Source organism: Amia ocellicauda, chromosome 4 (assembly GCF_036373705.1).
Source record: "Amia ocellicauda isolate fAmiCal2 chromosome 4, fAmiCal2.hap1, whole genome shotgun sequence".
In the NCBI taxonomy this organism is placed as follows: Eukaryota; Metazoa; Chordata; class Actinopteri; order Amiiformes; family Amiidae; genus Amia; species Amia ocellicauda.
The window spans coordinates 41,869,451-41,891,105 of NC_089853.1; the positions used below are offsets into that span (position 1 = coordinate 41,869,451).

The 21,655-nt window shown below is 43.7% G+C and overlaps 2 protein-coding genes across 7 annotated transcripts in view; one reads left to right on the forward strand and one right to left on the reverse strand.

Moving 5' to 3' along the window:
* The first annotated feature begins 1,940 nt into the window (after positions 1-1,940).
* On the forward strand, positions 1,941-8,494 carry adrm1 (ADRM1 26S proteasome ubiquitin receptor). 2 transcript variants are annotated; one of them, XM_066702318.1, is made up of 10 exons: positions 1,941-2,039; positions 3,045-3,255; positions 3,722-3,838; positions 4,204-4,327; positions 4,416-4,502; positions 6,481-6,562; positions 6,857-7,128; positions 7,512-7,669; positions 7,873-7,975; positions 8,243-8,494. In XM_066702318.1, exons 2-10 carry the CDS (start codon positions 3,046-3,048, stop codon positions 8,347-8,349), a joined length of 1,260 nt encoding a protein of 419 aa, XP_066558415.1. In that variant the 5' UTR covers positions 1,941-2,039; position 3,045; the 3' UTR covers positions 8,350-8,494. The 2 variants fall into 2 exon arrangements, with proteins under 2 accessions (XP_066558415.1, XP_066558416.1); XM_066702319.1 differs by lacking the exon at positions 1,941-2,039 and adding an exon at positions 2,046-2,290.
* A 261-nt stretch (positions 8,495-8,755) lies between these two features.
* The window catches only part of lama5 (laminin, alpha 5), a 60,503-nt gene continuing 47,603 nt past the window's right edge, over positions 8,756-21,655 (reverse strand). For 3 of the 5 annotated variants that reach the window (XM_066702310.1, XM_066702308.1, XM_066702307.1), the window contains exons 46-79: positions 21,446-21,629; positions 21,179-21,322; positions 20,824-20,975; positions 20,628-20,738; positions 20,314-20,425; positions 19,967-20,137; positions 19,661-19,857; positions 19,362-19,478; positions 18,979-19,133; positions 18,576-18,717; positions 18,306-18,408; positions 18,091-18,204; positions 17,637-17,822; positions 17,243-17,385; positions 16,539-16,715; positions 16,023-16,159; positions 15,637-15,793; positions 15,387-15,520; positions 14,945-15,107; positions 14,692-14,823; positions 14,432-14,589; positions 14,016-14,148; positions 13,726-13,869; positions 13,484-13,614; positions 12,998-13,162; positions 12,298-12,424; positions 12,040-12,197; positions 11,591-11,780; positions 11,245-11,397; positions 10,904-11,063; positions 10,669-10,799; positions 10,329-10,422; positions 9,774-9,890; positions 8,756-9,648 (exon numbers count right to left, since the gene is read on the reverse strand). In XM_066702310.1, the coding sequence (XP_066558407.1) occupies positions 9,500-9,648; positions 9,774-9,890; positions 10,329-10,422; positions 10,669-10,799; positions 10,904-11,063; positions 11,245-11,397; positions 11,591-11,780; positions 12,040-12,197; positions 12,298-12,424; positions 12,998-13,162; positions 13,484-13,614; positions 13,726-13,869; positions 14,016-14,148; positions 14,432-14,589; positions 14,692-14,823; positions 14,945-15,107; positions 15,387-15,520; positions 15,637-15,793; positions 16,023-16,159; positions 16,539-16,715; positions 17,243-17,385; positions 17,637-17,822; positions 18,091-18,204; positions 18,306-18,408; positions 18,576-18,717; positions 18,979-19,133; positions 19,362-19,478; positions 19,661-19,857; positions 19,967-20,137; positions 20,314-20,425; positions 20,628-20,738; positions 20,824-20,975; positions 21,179-21,322; positions 21,446-21,629 (4,941 nt within the window). In that variant the 3' untranslated portion in view covers positions 8,756-9,499. The other 2 variants (XM_066702309.1, XM_066702312.1) reach the window with 2 other exon arrangements.

Consider the following 21,655-nt stretch of genomic DNA (forward strand, 5'->3'; position numbering starts at 1 on the left):
TTTTCAAACATTGCCTAAATCTATGCAATCTACCACCAGTACGTCTCTTTAAAATATGTCAAATATACCTACTTTAGTTGATCATCTGTGCTGGTAGAGAAGGCTGGTTGTAGGAAGGTTTACACGGTCACTTGAAAATGTGGTATGTAAGAAATGGTTGACAAAGCTGATTCAGTTGGACTGTAAAATGTATTGTTTTTGGTGTGGGCAGGAACAGGTACCTTATTGTGAGATTACATTTTATTACCAGCCCTTCATACATCTGAAGGGTGGCCTTTTACTCAATGAAGGTTGCTACTAAATGTATTGTTACACTGAGCCTAGTTTCCCAGTTGTGTGAAAAAGATGTGTACAGCTCAGTGTTCCTCAGAAAACCTTATGATCCATTAACGCCCTGTAGAAAACAGTGCAAGCTTTCCTAAACCATTTCTCTCTCATTGTGCCTCTTTTTTTCCTTATTATTGTTACTAACCTTCGGTGTTGAAAATGACTGCTAAATATTTCAGTAGCACTATGTATGTTCTACCCTCTTTGTATAGACCATTATTAAAACACTATTGTTAGTTGTAGCTCACCGCTTTTTGCTGTCTTACGAAGTGTAAATTTGATTTATTTGTAAACTAAAAATATTAAAACACTGTACCACCATTAAAATATTTTATTTTGCCATGTATGGCTTTTATGTAGAAAACAATGACCCTTGAGCCCATAATGGTTGACTGTCCCCTTGTTGTACACTATAATTTTTCATCCAGAAATTTTTCATTTTCTTTCCCCCCCGCTGGCTTCAGTTGATTTTGCTTTGAACAATTTCTGTTTGCCTTATCAATGTTGCATGAAAATGTTGTCATCTGCAAAAAGAGGCTTCTGTGAAATGGATTTATTTTTATAGTATTTATAAGTATTGCTTTTTCTGTAGCCCATCCTCGTGACTTAAAAATCAATTACATTTTTTTTGGTGGTTGTTTGTTTGCTTGTTTATTTTGTTTTGTTTGTTTTAGGGAGGGAGGGGGGGGGTTAATCTGTATACATAGTACTATGTAGATAGTAAAATGTAAGATTGACTCTCAAAATCGAAATATTGAGTTGGAAAAATGTTCATTCTTTTAAAATAAAAAAAATAATGGTGAACAGCATAATTTCCTTACACGTTTCCTTGCTCCTAAGTGTTAATAAATAACATGACATAACTCTGACACTTTCTCCATGAGAATTTCTCAATTTCCTGGACTTCTTGTGGTTCTATTTGTCTAGACAAGCAGTTGGGGGGAAAAAATGCCTCAATGAGAAAAAATAACACAATGAAAACATTTGTAGGTTTTATATTTGTTTATTTTGTTCAGTGTCCTGTCAACCTAGAATAGTCCCAGGAAAATAAACAGAATTAATAGAAGTAGTAGATCGAAGATAAGATGATAACTATAAGCTCTTTACAAGTCACACTGGGGCAATTTGTGTTCACAGAGTGTAGGTATTGAGAAAACGGGTCCAATATTGACCTGTGGCGCTGTTTCAGATTAAATATTTTGTCCAACATGTACCATACATATATGGCAATGTTTTAGCTGTTTGTGGACATAGGGAAACAAAACCTCTATTTTTCATGGTTACCCCCAAATTACAATTACGTAATTTAGATGAATCTATAAACTGCGCCTTATGTTATTATAATGATTTAATGATTTCCCAATATAATGCATAATTGCATGTATCGTTTACAAACAATACAAAAGAAAATCCATGTGATTTATTTTTTGTCTGTAATTTTCCCTGACAATAGTTAATAAAGTTTTGTCAAATTATCAAGTGCCCTTCACTCCCGCAACTGCGCAGCAGGTTTATGACACAGCAAAACCTCTCTACCGAACGTGCTAGCTGTGGAAGTTTGAAGGGGCGTGATTGAATCCAATTTGGGCCAATCGGAGCGCTGCTCACGTCACTCGTAGCCAATCAGCACACGTCCAATGTCAAGGAAGGCGACTTATTTTGCCTGGACTGGAGACTGGTTTGTCTTGTTTCGCAGACTGAAAAACAGAAAGGTAACTGCAATTAACTCATAAGTATATATGTAGTTTGATATTAAGTCTACAACTGCTAGAATTAAATTTAATACATATGTGTAGTATCCGCGAGCCTATTAATATGGTCCTACCGACTGTTTATTTGAGGTTACTACGACAGGGTCTAGGGCACTGCAGTTACCGGTAATTAACGAATGCAACTAACATTCTTGTTGGCATATATGTTACTTACATTTATTTTTAAATAAGCAAACATCGAGCTGTATAAGGTAAGTGATCCCTCATTGTTCAATGCGGAAGTATGTGGTAAGAAAAGTAAAGAGAGTGGCTGTTGTGCGTTTGGATCGAAATGGTACAATTTAAGCTTTAATTTATTCATTCAAATTAGAAATTAGATTGCTTAATGACGTGTAGCGATCCGGTTCTGTACCCAGTCCATTAGATCCAGTAACGTGTTAATAAACATAAAAACTGCCATCTCACCCCTGGCTGTATGGTTCGGCTTTATGTGGCCAGTTGAAATCTTGAGCAGTGTCCCAGTTGGCCATGACGTCACAGGTTACTACCTTGTCTTATTTCGTCAGCTGCACCAAAAATGTGAGAGTGTGTCTTGGAAGAAAGTAGCACAAAAAATCCGATGAAAAAGGGACGAGTCAATCTGTATTGTATATCTATAGGCTATATTATACAAACAGGCTTATATACAATGCAGATTTTTTTTTCCCCCCCAACGTTAAAATGTTCCCTTCCTTGAGCACTGCACATATCCAGCATTTGTATTAATTTGAAAATTCAAGGCTTATTTTGAAAGCAGACGGGTAAGTAACTCATATTCCAGTTTTCACAAGGTTGCACAAGCCACAAGGGGTTTTGATCTGTTTGTTTAAATATATTGATGATAAGTGATACTGTGTGTTACACTCCCTATTACCGAAACACAATAAAATGTAACAATTGGTTAAAATCATTTCTTTGCAAATGTGTATATGGACGTGACCCGTGAGATGCCCTCCTGTCTTTCAGCATGTCCTCTGGAGCACTGTTTCCCAGCCTGGTGTCGGGCTCCCGCGGCTCCTCCAGTAAGTACCTGGTGGAGTTCAGGGCTGGGAAGATGACCCTGAAGGGCAGCACCGTGACTCCCGACAAGCGCAAAGGCCTCGTCTACATCCAGCAAACTGACGACTCCCTGATCCATTTCTGCTGGAAGGACAGGACCTCTGGCAATGTGGATGATGTAAGGGAGTTATTTTTTATGTATCTGTCTAATAATACAAAAAAATCTATTGTAAAAGTGGGATGGAGTCCATTTGGATGAACTGTATGATGTTGAAAGGAACTCCGTTTGCCATTTGCTGAAGAGAGAAGTATTTGATGAATGGATACTACCAGTGCTCACTTATAGCTGTGAAACCTGGTCACTTAATGAGCCTTCCTCCAGCAGGGGATCGATTATGGGCTGATTGTATTACACATCACTAAGTTTAAAACAGAAAAAGTTAAGTGATTAACGTGTTAATTCTGAAAGTAAGCTATGGTTTACGAATGTTTTCCATTTAAAACAAGTTTTTATACAAACAATTTTTTTACTTTTTAGATTTAAAATCCACAGAAATGTTATTTATGGATGTATTAGCAATGGTGAATTAAAACCATGATGGATGTATAAAGTGGCCAATCTATTCCAATCCAATGCATTGCAGGACCTCATAATTTTCCCCGATGACTGTGAATTCAAGAGAGTCAGTCAGTGCACCACTGGACGAGTGTATGTGCTGAAGTTCAAGGCTGGATCGAAGAGGCTTTTCTTCTGGATGCAGGTAATGAATGCATACATTTAAAAAGTGACACTTGTGTTCTGATGTGACTGGGGTGTGAGAATTATCTGTTCTTTTGTATATGCATGTGTGTGTCTAGTAAAGTGCCTAAATTAAGTAATTTTCTGTTCAACATTTATCTCAACTTTATTTCAAATTTTAGAATTGGTGCTTTGTTCAGGCTTGCCCTCCTGTTAAGTTTCCATGTCTTGAGTTTTATGGCAGTGTTCTGATGTGGTTAGACGCCTCCTTTTGTCTGTATTGATCCCAGCCACCCGAGTTATCCATAATGTAAATTTGTTCCATTACCTGCTCTGGGGGTTACCCTTTTCCCTAAGGCTGTCCCTGACTCTGTCCTCCTCCTACAGGAGCCAAAGTCTGACAAGGATGAAGAGTACTGCCGTAAAGTGAACGAATACCTCAACAACCCACCGATGCCCGGGGCTCTGGGCAGTAGCGGCAGTGGAGGCCATGAGCTCTCCGCATTGGGAGGTGAGAGGAAAAGTGAGACCATGCAACACTGTGTAGGCTGTCTCTCTGTTGACCATTTTAACAATGCTTTAAATCCTGCTGTTCACAGGAGAAGGTGGCCTGCAGAGCCTTTTGGGTAACATGAGCCATAATCAACTGATGCAGCTGATTGGACCAACAGGCCTGGGGGGACTGGGTGAGATCCTTCATTCTGAATCACGTGACCACGTACTCATACAGCTGGAGCTCCATTCTTGAAATTGCAGTACATTGTAGTCGATGTTGCTCAACTTGATTTTAAGGGTGTATTTTTAAACCCACAGAACTGGAGGAGTTAGATTTTGATTATTTTGGTTGAAATGTTCTTTTGCTCTGTGCTTTGGTTTGTCAATAATGTTTGAAGAAGCTTTCTCCTGCTTCTGAGTTGTTCATGAGTTGAACCGTATTCTGGATATATTTCACTGTATAAGAGTATACATTTTAATGTTTGTTATGAATATGAATTTAGTTTGTCTAAATTATCAGAAGCTGTATCTTCTGATTTACAGTGAGGGAAAAAAGTATTTGATCCCCTGCTGATTTTGTACGTTTGCCCACTGACAAAGAAATGATCAGTCTATAATTTTAATGGTAGGTGTATTTTAACAGTGAGAGACAGAATAACAACAACAAAATCCAGAAACATGCATTTCAAAAAAGTTATAAATTAATTTGCATGTTAATGAGGGAAATAAGTATTTGATCCCCTATCAATCAGCAAGATTTCTGGCTCCCAGGTGTCTTTTATACAGGTAACGAGCTGAGATTAGGAGCACTCTCTTAAAGGGCGTGCTCCTAATCTCAGCTCGTTACCTGTATAAAAGACACCTGTCCACAGAAGCAATCAATCAATCAGATTCCAAACTCTCCACCATGGCCAAGACCAAAGAGCTGTCCAAGGATGTCAGGGACAAGATTGTAGACCTACACACGGCTGGAATGGGCTACAAGACCATCGCCAAGCAGCTTGGTGAGAAGGTGACAACAGTTGGTGCGATTATTCGCAAATGGAAGAAACACAAAATAACTGTCAGTCTCCCTCGGTCTGGGGCTCCATGCAAGATCTCACCTCGTGGAGTTTCAATGATCATGAGAACGGTGAGGAATCAGCCCAGAACTACACGGGAGGATCTTGTTAATGATCTCAAGGCAGCTGGGACCATAGTCACCAAGAAAACAATTGGTAACACACTACGCCGTGAAGGACTGAAATCCTGCAGCGACCGCAAGGTCCCCCTGCTCAAGAAAGCACATGTACAGGCCCGTCTGAAGTTTGCCAGTGAACATCTGAATGATTCAGAGGAGAACTGGGTGAAAGTGTTGTGGTCAGATGAGACCAAAATCGAGCTCTTTGGCATCAACTCAACTCGCCGTGTTTGGAGGAGGAGGAATGCTGCCTATGACCCCAAGAACACCATCCCCACCGTCAAACATGGAGGTGGAAACATTATGCTTTGGGGGGGACAGGACAACTGCAGCGCCTCAAAGGGACGATGGACAGGGCCATGTACCGTCAAATCTTGGGTGAGAACCTCCTTCCCTCAGCCAGGGCATTGAAAATGGGTCATGGATGGGTATTCCAGCATGACAATGAGCCAAAACACACAGCCAAGGCAACAAAGGAGTGGCTCAAGAAGAAGCACATGAAGGTCCTGGAGTGGCCTAGCCAGTCTCCAGACCTTAATCCCATAGAAAATCTGTGGAGGGAGCTGAAGGTTCGAGTTGCCAAATGTCAGCCTTGAAACCTGAATGACTTGGAGAGGATCTGCAAAGAGGAGTGGGACAAAATCCCTCCTGAGATGTGTGCAAACCTGGTGGCCAACTACAAGAAACGTCTGACCTGCCAACAAGGGTTTTGCCACCAAGTACTAAGTCGAAGGGGTCAAATACTTATTTCCCTCATTAACATGCAAATCAATTTATAACTCTTTTGAAATGCGTTTTTCTGGATTTTTTTGCTGTTATTCTGTCTCTCACTGTTAAAATACACCTACCATTAAAATTATAGACTGATCATTTCTTTGTCAGTGGGCAAACGTACAAAATCAGCAGGGGCTCAAATACTTTTTTCCCCTCACTGTAACTTCATTAACTTCAGGCACAATGGTGGATTAAAACGCCTTTTGCTCTCCCAGGTGGTCTTGGTGCGCTTGCTGGACCTGGGTTGGCGAGTTTACTGGGAAGTGGAGGCCCCCCCACAAGCAGCTCATCCTCCAGGTAATAGAGCCTTGGGTGGGATTAAGAGCCTCCCATGACTCTGCATATTTGGAGAAGGTTTATAATAAGTAGCCCCTTGGCTGACTTTCTTAAAGGTTCTGGATTGTTTCATAAAGAGTGTGTGTTCAGGTCATTTATTTGTAGACATTTGTGTCAGAATTGTCACTGGTATCTCTACATACGAGATATAGATCTTGTGCATTTCACAATCAGTCAACCGATTTTCTTATTTTAAAAAAACCTGAGCACAGTTAGTAATGTGTTGTGAGTTAATGAATACCCTGCTGTGTTCAGTTCCCGGAGCCAGTCTGCCGCTGTCACCCCATCCTCGACCTCCTCCACAACGCGCCTCAGTTCAGCCCAGGCCCCGACACCCATCACCCCCGTGGCCACCACCACCGCCTCCCCCACCGTGACGCCCACCACCCCTGCGGCCAGCAGCACCACCGCCATCCCCCCCGCAGCGGCCACTGCCAGCAGCCCCACGCAGCCCATCCAGCTGAGTGACCTGCAGAGCATCCTGGCCACCATGAACGTCCCCCCCATGGCTGCAGGAGGACAGGGAGGTGAGTGTCGCGAGCAGGAAGCTGCTGCATCTCCATTTTACGTCAAACCAAATCCGTCCGCATGTTTTTCAAAATACCATTGTGGTGGAAAGTATGCGAGGAACTAAAAGAAAAAATTATATATATGTATATAGCTTGGTGGTGTAATGGAAGCACTTATTTTTTTAGGAAAACTGAGTGGCAGCATTTTTGCTTTGTGAACCAGTTTTCTGCATTGCTCTGTAAATCTCACTGGCCCTCAAACCATTACTTGGCGCATAAGGATGCAGCTGGTCTAGCGCAGCCACTTTTTGCAGGGCATTGTGCGTGTATGTATTGTATAGTCAGTATTGTAATGCAGAGTGTGGAGAGGAGGCCTGACGCTGCCGTATGTTGTCTCGCAGTGGACCTGGCCAGTGTGCTCACCCCAGAGATCATGGCTCCCATACTGGCGAATGCAGAAGTGCAGCAGCGCCTGTTGCCATACCTGCCCTCCGGAGAGTCGCTCCCGCAGACTGCGGACGAGATCCAGAACACACTGACGTCGCCGCAGTTCCAGCAGGTACCGCACCGAGCAGATCCTCTCCCGTCTCCCCCCTTCTCTCGGTGGTTAATTAATAATCCGCTAGCCGCTTGCTTCAGAGTCCGGTCTGTTTTTCAAACTGGCTCACGATTAAACGAGTTACAATTCATGCTGTGCCTAATGTACTTTATGTAAAGTCGTCGGATAACCTGATTTTTCTCCTCTCCTCTCGTGTTGGGCAGGCGATGAGCATGTTCAGCACTGCGCTTGCCTCCGGCCAGCTGGGGCCCCTCATGAACCAGTTTGGCCTGCCCACTGAGGCCGTCGATGCCGCAAATAAAGGAGGCGAGTATATTTTTTTCTTTCAGTTCATACAGGTTGTGTTGAATATGCACTATACTGTATATTAAGACAATCATCTGTAGATATACAATTCTGTTTAACTTTTGGGCACCAAGCAAACCTTTGAAAAGTTTCTGATTTATACAGCTCCCACCCCCCATGATAAACTTGTTCTTTTAACTGGAGTTGGTCCAGGCATTATCTCTAGAGATCAGTGTATGGAGTTAATACAGGGCAGCGAGTGTAATTTGAATTTACTTTACTCTGTAGATGTGGAAGCATTTGCCAAAGCTATGGAAGGGGATGGAAAGACAGACAAGAAGGAAGGTGATGCCAAGGACAAGAAGGATGATGAAGAAGACATGAGTTTGGATTAGGTATCATGAGTAGTGCTTACACTTATATCCAGATTGTATTCCTATAGAGATGTAGCTAGGCCTCTAGTATAATTCTGAGAAGCATCATTTATTGTTCTTTATATATGTTCCAAGCCTGCCACAAATAAATAGTCTTGAAATCGCATGAATGACTCCTGCTTTTTTAAATGTTGTTTGAACTTTTACTCAAAGTATGCAATGCTCCTAAAAGGAAAACGAAAAATGCCTGTCACTGTCTAGAACGTCATAATCACTTTACGATGGAGCAGGTGTTTCATTGATTTACCTACCGGTCAATGTGTACTGAAGATAAGTGAACAATTCTGAAATGCATAGAAAGTGTATATACTTCACAATGCACTGTATTCACAGTTCTGCGAGACTGCAAAGAAATACTGAAAGACGCTTACTTTGTCACAATTTTATTTTAACGCCATTTAAAAAAAGGTTTACAACAACTTTGTACTCTACAGTTTGGGGATTTTTATTTATAGTTGAAATAAAAATATATAGAACAGTGTTTCTTACCCCTTTTATAAGATGTATCCCATTATACCAAAGGCAATAGAAAAGCAATACACAATTACAATTCAATTAAAATACAAAAGCATGTGCGAATGGAGGCCTGGGAAGTGCATCTGTGGCTCTTGTGAAAGTAATTAGTGATGGAGCAGTTCCAGCTCCACTGATTTACTGCCTTTTTTGGGTAACAAAAATTAGTGTTCATTATCAGTTTATAGGTCTTTCTGCCTTCAGTGACATTAACAATGGTCTTTGTACAGGATTGTGATTTACATAATTTATGGACTGACACTTACAAATGTAGTTTTCACAGTTTTAATGATCCATAACCACAATGCCTTTGTAGAGCTACGCTGTATAAAACAGTTGGAGAACATGATGTCCTGTTGTGTACAGCTTTTTAAATCTGCATATATATAATATATATATATATATATATATATATATATATATATATATATTTGTGCACAGGTTGATTAATAGTACAATGGAATTCTGAAAAATTCTGTGGTGTCGCAAATAAACGATCATAAAAATCATAAATATTTATTTAAATTAACCAATGCTTTAAACAGCCCCACCACCCAAGTCTGACACATAGAAATCTTATGAAGCAGAACATTTATTTTCACAGAACGGGGCAGCCTGTGAGGCCCACAGCTCCGTGTATAGAAACCGGCCTGTTGATTTCTACCGCAATCTCATTTATGACCACTTTCCTTACGCAGCCGTGGAAGGACGGCACAGGGGACGGCAGACCGGAAATGCTGACTGTGTCTGTGGGAAGACAAAAAACACCCAAGTGTGCTCAGTTGCAAATTTGTGAAATGCAGTGGAAAAGCAAAATAAGTTAAAACAGACAGGTAAGGTCTGAATAACCCCGTCCCCCCAGAGACCCTTACCTGGCACTCCTCCTAAATAGGCTGCCTCTTTGGTCCTTGAAAAGTGTGGCTCCCTGGGGAGGATGGTTTGGTTGCTTTCCATGTTCACGGTCAGCTGGAGATCTTCATTTTTCTTAACTGAAATCAGAATGTGAGCGAAGCATCCCTCTCTGTCTAATATTTAACAGCTTTGTTAAATCTAAAGAAAACTGAAGATTTACAGATAGTTGAAGTCAAAAGTTATGTCTATATTGGACAACAAAACCAAGCACATTTGGAAGAAATATTTAAAAGGAATTTTAAAAAGGAATATAGATGGTCTCTGGACTCCTAATGGAAGGTTGTGGGTTCAAATCCCGGGTGGAGCAGTGCTGTTGTACCCTTGAGCAAGGTACTTCACTTAGATTGCTCCAGTAAAATGCCCAGCTGTGTAAATGGGTACAAATGTAAGTTGCCCTGGATAAGAGCGTCTGCTAAATGACAATTAATATAGGTTATAGTAATAGGTTTCATTTACAGCACATTTACAATTATATCCAAGTACCGTAACGGATGTGTGCATTATGTCTCACTTACTTGCAATACGGTGCCAGTGTCCGTTGCAAAGGGACTCCTCCGGCGTCAGGGACACTGAGAAGTCCCCATTGCCATTATCCACTTTGAGAGTAACCTACAGAAGAAACAGCATGTCAAGATTCAGCATTTTCACTGTTACAATGTCCTACTTGCTTTGAATTTGTTTAGAAAAAGTATTACATGCATAAAGACATTTTCTATGCTTTGTACTTCATTTATATGTATTGATCATGCAGATTTAGCTTCGAGACATACAAGCAATCTAGAACAGTACTACCACTGACATTCTACAATCCGAATAAAAGCAGCTGCACGTAGAAGAGTCAAGAGTCATATTTACCTCGCCATTGACCATATACAGAGACAAGGACGGTCCTCCACTTCTCCCAGCATGAAGCAGCAGTCCAGTGCTGCTCACGGGCCGGACCTCCAACAGCATCTCATAGTTCCACCCGACTACAAAGGAGTCATCTGACAGGGACAGAAACACTCCATTACACCAGACAAATCCCCACGATCAAGAGCTCTGCCTGACCCACATGACCTGCCTGAAAAGAAAAAGTTATATATTTTACCGAGGGTGAGATGTCCCCCTTCTTTGGTGAAGTAGACCCCTGGCTGTAGGCTCTTCTCATAGCATGGCACCACCCCGAGCATGGCCGACGGGGGTCCGAGGGCATGGCCGTCCATCTTCATATCCCTGATACAACCCACGAACCCTTGTTCTGACAGCTGCTGCAGAGAGAGGGAGAGACGGTTCATCATTAACACGGCGGCTTCTGCATCTACAACACCTCCTGGGAAAACTGCAACTTTGCATCAGTAGGCAGAGTGTTTTACTAAACTAAAACCTTTCTTAAAATGTCAGCATCTCACACTAGAAGTCTAACAGTCGTGCATTTTGATGGTGACTTACCGTTGGATTTTTCCTTCCTTTCCTTGCTGGGATACCACCGATGTAAAATGGAGGACTAAACAACATTTTCATAGCACCCGGCACTCTTCTGTGTTGCACATTCAGCCCGTCAACCACCAAACCGATTCTCTCTCTCTCTTTACTGAACAACACCTGGAACCAAAACAGATGCAGCAAAATGAAGACAAACACACACACAAGCAGCTCAATGTATGGCAGTGGATGTGAATACTGAGCGATTGGTGATGCATAACAATACAGGTTTAATCCCACATGTGGAAGAATGAATGTATCAGCAGAACACAGCACTCAGGGTTTTTATTTTCTCTAGTTGGCCAAATCTCACCGTGTGCCACTGGCCGTCATTGTAATTGTCTTTGGTTTGGATGTGGGCCTTCTTTCCCTTGCCGTCAATCAGGAGAGTGAAGCGCCCATCGGCCACAGAGAGGGTCATGATATTGCGCCCAGCTTCCCCGGAGATATAGAACAGGAGGCCATTTGAGGAATTCAGACGCACATCCATCGAGAAGTGGGATCTGTTGAATGTTTAAAAAGCTGTTAGTGACTGTAAGGGTCCCTACAGGAATTCAAAATGATCTACAAAAAACATCTCTATTGCCCTACTCTGACACATGCAAATAAATACATTCATTTTCCACTTTTCTGTCTCTGGCCATCCTCCCTACTTCTCTTTTAAAATACTGTAACACCTATTTAAACCTAAACACAATGCTTCTCCCCACATATCTAACTGAATAAGGTCCTGCTGCGTTCGTCGTCAGATCTAAGCCGCACCTTCTCTTTAAGAACGCTGCGAGGGTGTTGAACTCCAGGTAGCTTGTAGCCGAGCCGCTGAACTGTAGAGCTCCAGCGACGCCTTTGGCTGGTTCGGTCAAGCAGGACCCTCTCGCCGCCCGACTTCTGGGTGCACTCAGGAGTTTTGGAGAACGTGCCTGTAAAGCAAGGGCACCAAAGCAGACCAAAAGACAAATTGCAAACCAAAAAAAACGAACTAACAGTACTGAACTGAACATTTCTGCACAGGGACTTTACCTTGGAAGCCCTGTGGCTCCTCGGACTGGCCCACATCTGTAAGGGCTGCCTGCTGATCGGACAGTTCAGGGAGACGTTCACAAGGCGGGACTGCAGCAAATCCACAGCCATGTGCTGGTTTTCATCCCTGCAGGAGGAGAGAACATGCCGCTTCATCCCCTGTGGTGAGGCTGGATTTCTCCTCTGTGTTCACCCTTTGCCTACGCTCTTGAATGTCCCTTCTGAAAACTACACTCTACCTGAAAGCGCCAGTTACACTTGCGGCCAGCGGGGGGCGGCAAATCGGTTCAGTTTCAGGAAGAGGCTGTGAAATAGGTCTAATGTGAAACGTTTTTGGTTTTTTTCCCTCCTCAATGTATGCATATAAAGAGCATGTGCAATTTAAAACGGTCATAAAATCACAAGATCCAAGTATCAAACAAAATGTAAAATTCTTTGAACATATGTTAAGGAAACGGTATCTTTAAGGGTAAAAAAGCCTTTAAGTCACATTGTTAGCATGCCTGACAAACAGAGGTGTATACAAATACACACAGTGGCCACAGGGAATACTATCAGCACTTTTTCAATCATCTGGGTTTTCAGAACTTAATTGAAAGGTGGCTGTTCTGAAGTTAAGAGCAGATGGCAGTGCCCCCCACATTTTAAAGATCGAGATCCGTATGTAATTACTGGGTTGTGTGATGGCGTGGGCTCTCACCGTTTGACGAACACATTGCTGATGCAGCCGGTCAGGTTAGCCACAGAGCTGGACTCCGGGGAGCCCCCTAGGTAGAAGTTGCCCTGCTCGGCCTGCCGACGGTGCCTTTGGGCTCTCAGGCGTGAAGACTGCCGCTCACGTTTATCATCCACAAACAGCTGGAACCTGGAGAACCAACAATAACTCTCATTAATTCACAGACAACAGCAGATAACATAAAATACATAACTAACTAACTAAGTCTATGCATTCATATAAATATTTTATTTTACCTCCCTTTTACAAGATATTTAGGTTGTTTTAGGTTAAACCATGAGACAATACAGATAGAAATAAGTATGTTAGAAGGACAAACCCATCTGTAATCTTTCCTAAGTCAGCTGTGGTGATGGGAAATGCATTTAATTAAAATAAACAAAACCAAAAACAATATCTATAAACTCTTGCTTGCAATATAATGGCCATGAACGATATTTGAGTTCTTACCCATTGCTGTTGCTGTAGAAGACCACATAATGACTGATGCCATCATCATAATTGTCTTGGCTCTTCAGCTCACCGTTGATAGTTTTTACTACCACCTTCCCCTTTTCAAGCAGGATTTGACAGTCTCCTTCCTGCAAACCGCAACACACATTGACGTTTCAATTTAAAACGCCACTTGTTTTAATGGACGAAAAACAAAACAAAAAAAGTGAGCCTGTGATATCCAGCAGCACAGCACATACCTGGGCCATGTGGTGAAACATAAGTCCATTTCTCTGATTGGTCTTGAAGCCGAAACCAGCCTGGAAGTTGTTCAGGAGGCTGGGGACGTTCTTCAGAGACAGTTCCAGGTAGCCCAGGCCGGAGAACTCTGCACTGCGGACAATCTATGGGACATTAAAATAAAAATATAGCCATGTCGCTGCCTCAAATTCCGGAATTAAGTTAATGAGGAACGTTCAAGCAACTTAAGAGTGAGCATGCCAAGTACTAATCATGTAGATAAGCAATTAAAAAGGCTTTTCCCACTCACCAGTAGATCAGGAGAGCACCCGTAGCTGACCCCAGTGCTATTCATTTGCTTCAGATTGATGTGTTTGCCTTGGGCCTTGATAGTCCGGAAGCATGCTTTGATAGACCCCTGATCTGGGAATAAGGCCTTCAGACTGAACAAAGGAAATCAGAGTTAATGTAATCTTTCATGCACAACAATAACATGTATAAATAAATAAATATAGTACATAATACACAAATAGTTAGAATATGCTTACTTAGGCTGCAGTGATTGGGGCGGCAGGGGGAGTGAACATTTAAGTTTCAAAATTAGTTGGAATTGATAGAATTGAACTGGATGGAATGGAATTGGAATTGGAATTGGAATTTTGACAAAGTTAATCAGAACGGAGCCCAACCCTGGTCCTGGCAGAATAATGTGATTTGTAAACCAACCTGGCAGGCAGTTTGCCCCGAGGCACTCCTCCTAAATAATAGACGTTGTTGAAGCGGGGCACGGGCTCCTCATACAGGTTCATATACACATTTGTTCGCTCCATACGGACCACCACTCTTGATTTCATTTCTGCATGATGGACGATGATGACCTCTATCTGGAAACCAATATTGTAGAAATTCATAAATGGTTTTCAGCTTAAACAGCATTACTTTTAATCATTAGGATTGCTTAAAATAAATATTTAATTTTGCTTTACCCGTCTGGATTTGGCGTCACTGATCTCCAAAGACTGGCTGTTACTGGCTGGCTGTTCGCTCTTCATCTCTCCGGTGAAATCGTAGTACATTCTCAGCTTCCCGTCCTGGACAGCCAAACACAGGAAGTGGTCCTGGAACAACAGACCACACCGTCTAATAAATAAAACTGCGAGCCCTCAAACGAACCATCATCGCTGGCAGCGTAGTCGAACACTGTCCTTTTGTTTTAAAGCTCCTTCCGAAAACACTCACCTTGTCTTGAAGTAAAAGCAGGATGCCATTATAAGACACCACTTTTATCTCCTGCTCAAAGCGCCTGGTTGCGTTAACGTCGACGTTGAACTCAATCTGAGCATAACCAGTGCCGTCGAAGTAGGCCCCGTCATTGACCCACTGCTCAGACACGGATTTCGATCTGGAAACATAAATGATCTTTGTCAGAAACCATGGGACAGCTACCTTAATCCTAAATCCCAGCATATTACATGTTCATTACGTCTACAAAAGTAAAGCAGGGAAAGTCTTGAAAGTATGCTAATGAATGTGACATCAAAGGCAATGTGAAAAGGATTTTCTGTCCATGGCGAAGCACAATCACACGTAAACATTGTCTGCACAGCGAATTTAACTAGCTTTCCTTCCTCAGGTGACATGCCAGCAACTCCAGCACAGAAGGATGTCAGTGGGAACTCACCTGCCACAGGGCTTTTCCTCTTTCGTGTCGAGCTGGAAGGTCTGCTCAAAGTCGTAGAGACTCAGGACCTCTTCGTTCAGGGTCTCTAACTCAATGCAGCCTTGGAAACCACTGTAGTTGAGCTCAGGGGGAGGCTAAACAAGAAAAATGTATTTGATCAATTAATAGTAATTCCTACTGTGGAATCAACTCTCACTTAAAAAAAGTCCTAAATACAGAATGCTCTCAAGAGGACCCTCAGGGCTCTTACTTTGAAATCATTAGGAGGGTACCCGCCCACGTAGAACACGGTCTCTCCATCCGGTAGATTCAGCAGCCCGCTATCCCCCTTCGCCACCACATCCCCCTTGGTCACCTGGGTGTACTCACCCTGGACAGAGATGGCCATCTGCCCATATTGTAACAACCTGAGAAAGTAAAAACAAACAGAAAAAAGGACTTTAAAGGAGTCTTGGAAGAGAAGCTGTCCTACTCAAGCAGGCTGGTTGAGTTCAGACTTCATCTCTTTCTTCAAGGTGCTACAACTATGAACTCCACATTTCTGTACAAACGAAGAGGTGTTTTTAGGACTGTTTAAACAGGGTCACCGGGTCCGTGTAAGAGACACGTCTCATTTCACTGTCCCCACTCACTCACCTTTCCAGTTTGATGCTGTCGAATGAGCCAGAGCTGATCGCATGGTCCACCATGAGCTCGGCCGTCTCTCTGCCGACTTTGTAAAACCATTTCAGGTTCTGACCCTCCAGGATCATGCCCATGTATTCCTTTGAGGCCTAGACAAATGAGATGCTTTGAGAAATGGACGTTTTTGCCATAAACCACACAATCTCTGCCAAGTTTGTGAAAGAAATCTCCCCAAAAATAAGTTCATAATGAACAAAAGGAAACATTCCAAAGCATTATCAGTGTTCTCAAATTATCAGCTTTTTAATTTTGAATTATTACTCCAGTATTTAATCAACGCTGTGGATATTGTTGTCCAGCCGTGTTAAATGTTTTTCCTGAGCAGGATTAACCTGTATTTGCACAGTTAATAAGTCTGCATCGAGAAAAGCTTTTAAGGTTCAAAATCTTTGACACTGCCTCTGTACCGTAAAATATGCCTGGAGCAAAATAAAATAAATGAATAAAAAACAGCTTCCAAACACTTACATCTTTATTGCCCAGGTAGAAAACAAACTGGCGTGTGCTTTCAGCCTGACGCTTGCGCTTGACCTCGGGGAGCTTGATGTAGAACTTCAGGGAGGTGTAGGCGGCCAAGTCCAGCAGGTTTCTGGGATTCCTCAGCCGAACCCCCGAGGAGCCATTAAACTTCATGGGCACGTTCACCTTCACAAATGAACAGAAACGGAGAAAGATGGCAAGTACAGTTTTAAAAACATGTCGATCATACTTTTCCCCTTCTAAGACGCAGTGTGTATGACCAGTAAAGAGGCCTTCAATGTGCATTTGACTCTGAATAACACCTCCATGATGTTTGCAGAAGACTGATCTGGAGAGCCATTTAAAATGTAATAAATGCAAAGGCCAAGGGATTTCATGAGTGCACTGAGGAACTGCTGTCATGAAAAAGTACATGCGTAAAAGCACTGAACCTCATTATTATACTTTGTTCATGGATCAACTTCACCTCATATCCTCAGAGAACCAATGCTTAATGGAGTGTCATTAAGTGTCCACAGTTAGGGAAGCTTGTAGGTTGTGATATTCTAGTGATGTGTAGAAATTGTCCTGCTTAGAAATCTGAACCTGGACTCCTCCCTGTATATGAGGTTTCCTTAGTGAGTCTGCACAACTGCACAGTAGCCAAAAACCCCCGACAACAGCTCCCAACGTTTCCTCCGTTAAAGCCTTACCTTGCTGGCAGCGTTCCTGGCCTGGGAGATGAGCTGGCGGATTCGCAGGATGTTCTCTGAAATGTTGGGCATCTGGATCGAGTGGCTCTGTAGCTTGTCCAGTTTCTTAATCAGCAGGGGGATAGTGTCTCCCAGCATGCCCACTGTGCACGATGCCATGTGGCCCACAGGAAAAAAAACAAAAAAACAAAAAAATTCTTATTAGGGTTAGTTTTAACAAGAGTCTGTTCAAGTTATTCCCCTGGGCCTGCATCTCCAGGTTTTTGCACTCTGTACAAATGTTTCTTATCCGGCTTTAAAACAATACATACATCACTGAAGAACAGAGATTGAGAACAAGAAATGGACACACAAAACAGCTCGGAGAGGGCAAAGCAGGGCGGCTGGACCGTACCCGACTTGTTGGCCTCATGGAAGGCGTTCTTGAAGTCTTCGCTGGTGTCGCTGGAGTTGCCGTACTGCTGTTTCCACTGCTGCAGCTGCTTCTGGATGGGGCTGAGGGACTTTTCCACCTCCGCGGCCGTGTTGTTGGCCTGCATGGCAGCCAGCTTGGCCATGGCGATGTCCTTTGCAGTCTCTCCTGGAGTGACATGTATGGGTGAAATTTAGTTTTTAGACCTGGCAGAGAGGCTTCTAGAAACACATTTAATTCACTAAACCTAACATTTCCACACAATTGTACATATCAGTGATCCTTCACTTTCTAAAAACGATAATAGAAGAAATGGGGAAACTTGTTTAGCTTCCAAAGACTTGCTGACACAGACTGGTTGCTGATAAGGGGATGTGCTGTGTGCTGTTTGCTGTGCTGTGTGCTGTGCGTTGTGCGTTGTGCCTGCCGAACTTGCCTCTGCTGAAGTTGAGACTCTTCTGCACGGCATCCAGGTCTTTCAGCAGCTGCTCGTGTTTCTTCTTGGCTCCCTGTAAGCTTTTCTTTGCTGCTTGGAGCTGTGGCTTCAGATCTGCAAACCGGAGGAGAGGCACTGCATTTATATCTGATATCACAATGCAAGCTGGGAATTGAAATCGAGGGGATCTGAATGGCAGTTTCTGGCCTCGCTACCGTTAAAGAGCGTCGTATGCACTTTGTTCGCTTCCTCCTCCAGGGTGTGGCTCTTGTTTTTCAGTCTGTCAGCCAGTTGCCCGAGATTGTCCGTTTGCACTTTCTGCAAAAGACACAAGCTTTTTAAACATTGTGTTTATTTAACTTCAACCTAAGCAGAGCAAGACCACAAATCCCACTGTAAGGATAAGTATTTGCACAGTAAATGGTTCATGTTAACAGGTAATGAAGTGTTCTTGTTCGAGAATTGGGAATAAGAAGTGCACAAACTTCCAAGGCGTTGGACGCTGCCTGGTGGGCCTCGTTAGAAGCCTTTTCTGCGTTGCGCACAGCCTCGATGATGTTGGAATAAGCTTTGGATGCGTTGACGGCTCTCTGGATGAAGCCATCTTGGTTTGTCTCTCCAATGACACTGGAGGAGTTGAAGGCAAAGACAAGCAGTTAGTGTCAGTGAACACAAGGAACATGATTAAAAGGTTTTGTGTCTTGAAAGTGTTACCATATAATACAGAGCTGATTTGCTGAAATAAACTTTAGCAAAAGGGTTCAGCCTCTCCTTGGGACTGATGGGCACATTCTAGGTTGACAGTTTGGGTGTCACCGTGTGAAAGGGAAAGTGTCAACCATGCTACAGAAGGCCAGGTCCCCGGCCCAGGAAAAGCTGGAAAGTCACCTGGAGAGATTCCTGGCCAGTTCATCCAGCAGCATAGCGTGTTTCTCAGCCTGCTCCACCAGCGGGATCTTGGCGATGGACGAAGCAAAAGTCTGCACCTTCTCTGCCAGTGGCTTCCTGGCACCATCCAGCTGGGCCGCCAGTCTCTCATATTCCTGCCAGGGATGACAAAACCGACGTCAGGATAATATCTGGACCATGGCCACCAACATGATGCTGCAATCTGTTGCACACTATTCGTGAAAATAGATTAGATTACACAAATCACAGCGTATTTCAATCCAGTTTCTCTATCTGGACATACATTGTGGATGTGGCTTGTTCCTCTTTATAACAGCAAAGCAACATTTTCTTGAGAATTAATGTCGTGAGAAGGGACTGACCTCTTTGGAGTTCTGCAACATGTCCAGCAGATCGTTGACCTGTGCCACGGATTCTTCTGCCATCTCGAGGAGCTGCTGAATGTCTTCTTGCTTCTGCAGGAGCTCCTCGACCTTTTGCTGGAACAGTCATTGGCAAAATGAAGAAACACCTTCAGAGAATGTTTTTTTTCCCGCAAAAAGAACTTCTGTTTGTATCTTTGGACTTCCTTCCTCTCTCAAATCACTTTCCTTCCCCAATGTATAGAATTGCCTCATGTTAATGATTCATTTTTCGATTTTCTGTTCTATTTATCGCTCACCTGGTGTTGGTCCAGGTGGTTCTGGTTGAGGTTGTTGAGCTCCTCTGCCCGGGCAGTCTTGTTGACAGCCTCATTCAGAGCGTCGCGGAGGTCCATCAGTTCTGTGTTGAACTTGCCCAGCTTGTCCCGGATGCTGTTCACCAGAACCTGGTTGTCACTCAGCCGACTCACCAGCTCCTTGTTCACGCGATCCAGTACTGTGGACAAAATAAGTGGTCAACACACAAAACCACCAAAAAGGTTGACTAAAAAATAAACACATTCTTGGATTCAAGCCTGTGCAGTTTCTAAAAACCAGCAGCTCACATTTCTTGCTCTCCTTCAGCTCCTCTTCCACCTTGTCCGTGTGGTTACAGAAGTCCCTCCCTCTCATCTCTCGCAGGATCTCCTCCACCTCTGCCAGCTTCCGGTGCAGCTCCTCCGTGGACTGGCTTTTGCTGTCGTTCACCGAAGTCCGGTTCACCTGGTCGATAATGTCTGTCAGAGAGAGCCGCAAGACAGGGAAAATGAGAAATGATGAAGGCTGACTTGTTCATCCACACTGGCTCTACTAAAAGGAACATACGAACCCTGCTCTGACTACTAGAGGCTACCTTTCTAACCTTGGCATCTTCAAAACAATGAAAATCATCACATCTGAAGCCCAAGCACACCTTGAATGTTTCTCATTGTGTTCTGGATTTGATTGAGCAGGTCTTCAGCTCGCTGGTGGGTTTCAGACACATTGTCTTCCAGAGCCTCTGCTTTCACGCTCGTCACCGTCGCCTGCAGAGAAACAACTAGCCACTGTTGTCATGGGCGGAGCACAATGTACAATCAACACTATAGAAACAAACACCATCTAAAAAGGGGAGAGGCAGGAATCGTGAAACATCACCACTTAGGACTGCACAGGAAGGGGGCAAAAATAATGAAGGACGAGGTGGACACAAGGGATAATTTCTACCAGACATCGAATGGCATGTACCTTCTCTTCCAGGGCATCCAGATCTGTACCCAGCATCAGGACCTCGTTCTCCAGGTCAACCGTCTTGCTCGTGTCATCATCCAAGGATGCGTTATAGTCATAGACATCATTCTGCAAGAAGATATATTAAAGTATATATTTATAGGATTATGCCCGCCCCCGACCCATACAAATGCTGGGCATTGCTGGTACTCACGGTCACATTGTTAATGGAGTCATTCAGGGCCTGCAGCTGACCCCAGACAATGGAGCTGGCGTTCAGGTTGGTCACCTGATCTCTGATGGTCAGGAAGAGGCCATTCATGCTTTCCAGGTCCTCCAGCAGCACAATCACACAGCTGTCACAGGCTGATGAGAAAACACCCGACACACACCCATTTAAGTAACCAAAACTGCTATCTCCCCAACTTCACTTCAATTCCTGTTTGCAAAAATCATTCCTTACTCCGACACTGGAGGCACAGAGAGGAACTACTCTCCAGATCAGAGAAGCTTCAAAGATCACCGTCCACACGAGTGCGGATGACGCTACACGCCTTGCGCCTACTCACCCTGGCACTTCATGGAGTCGATGCCATTCTGCACGGGGACGTGATATCGCTCGTTGCAGGTATCGCACTGCTTGCCCCCCAGACCATTGCTGCAGGTGCACTCTCCCGAGCGAGGATCACATGATCCTGCTTTACAGTGACATTCTGGAAGAGGCACAGTTTCCTTATTAGATTTTCAAGTGCTAAGCTTAGAAAAAAGACATGCATAGTGCATGGAAAGGCCCAGCATCAGCTTCTGCATCAGCCACGGTTATCTGGACTACTTACTCTGGCAGCCATTGGGGTTATAGCCCCAGAAGCCTGGGGCACACTGCAGACACTGCGGCCCGTTGACCCCTGGCTGGCAGGAACACGCTCCGTTCTGGGGGTTGCAGGCCTGGGTGAGGGAGGCAGCGGCATCGCAGTCACACCGCTGGCACCCGGCACATGACTCGTAGCCATAGTAACCCTCCTGCCAGAGAGAGCACAGGCAGGGGC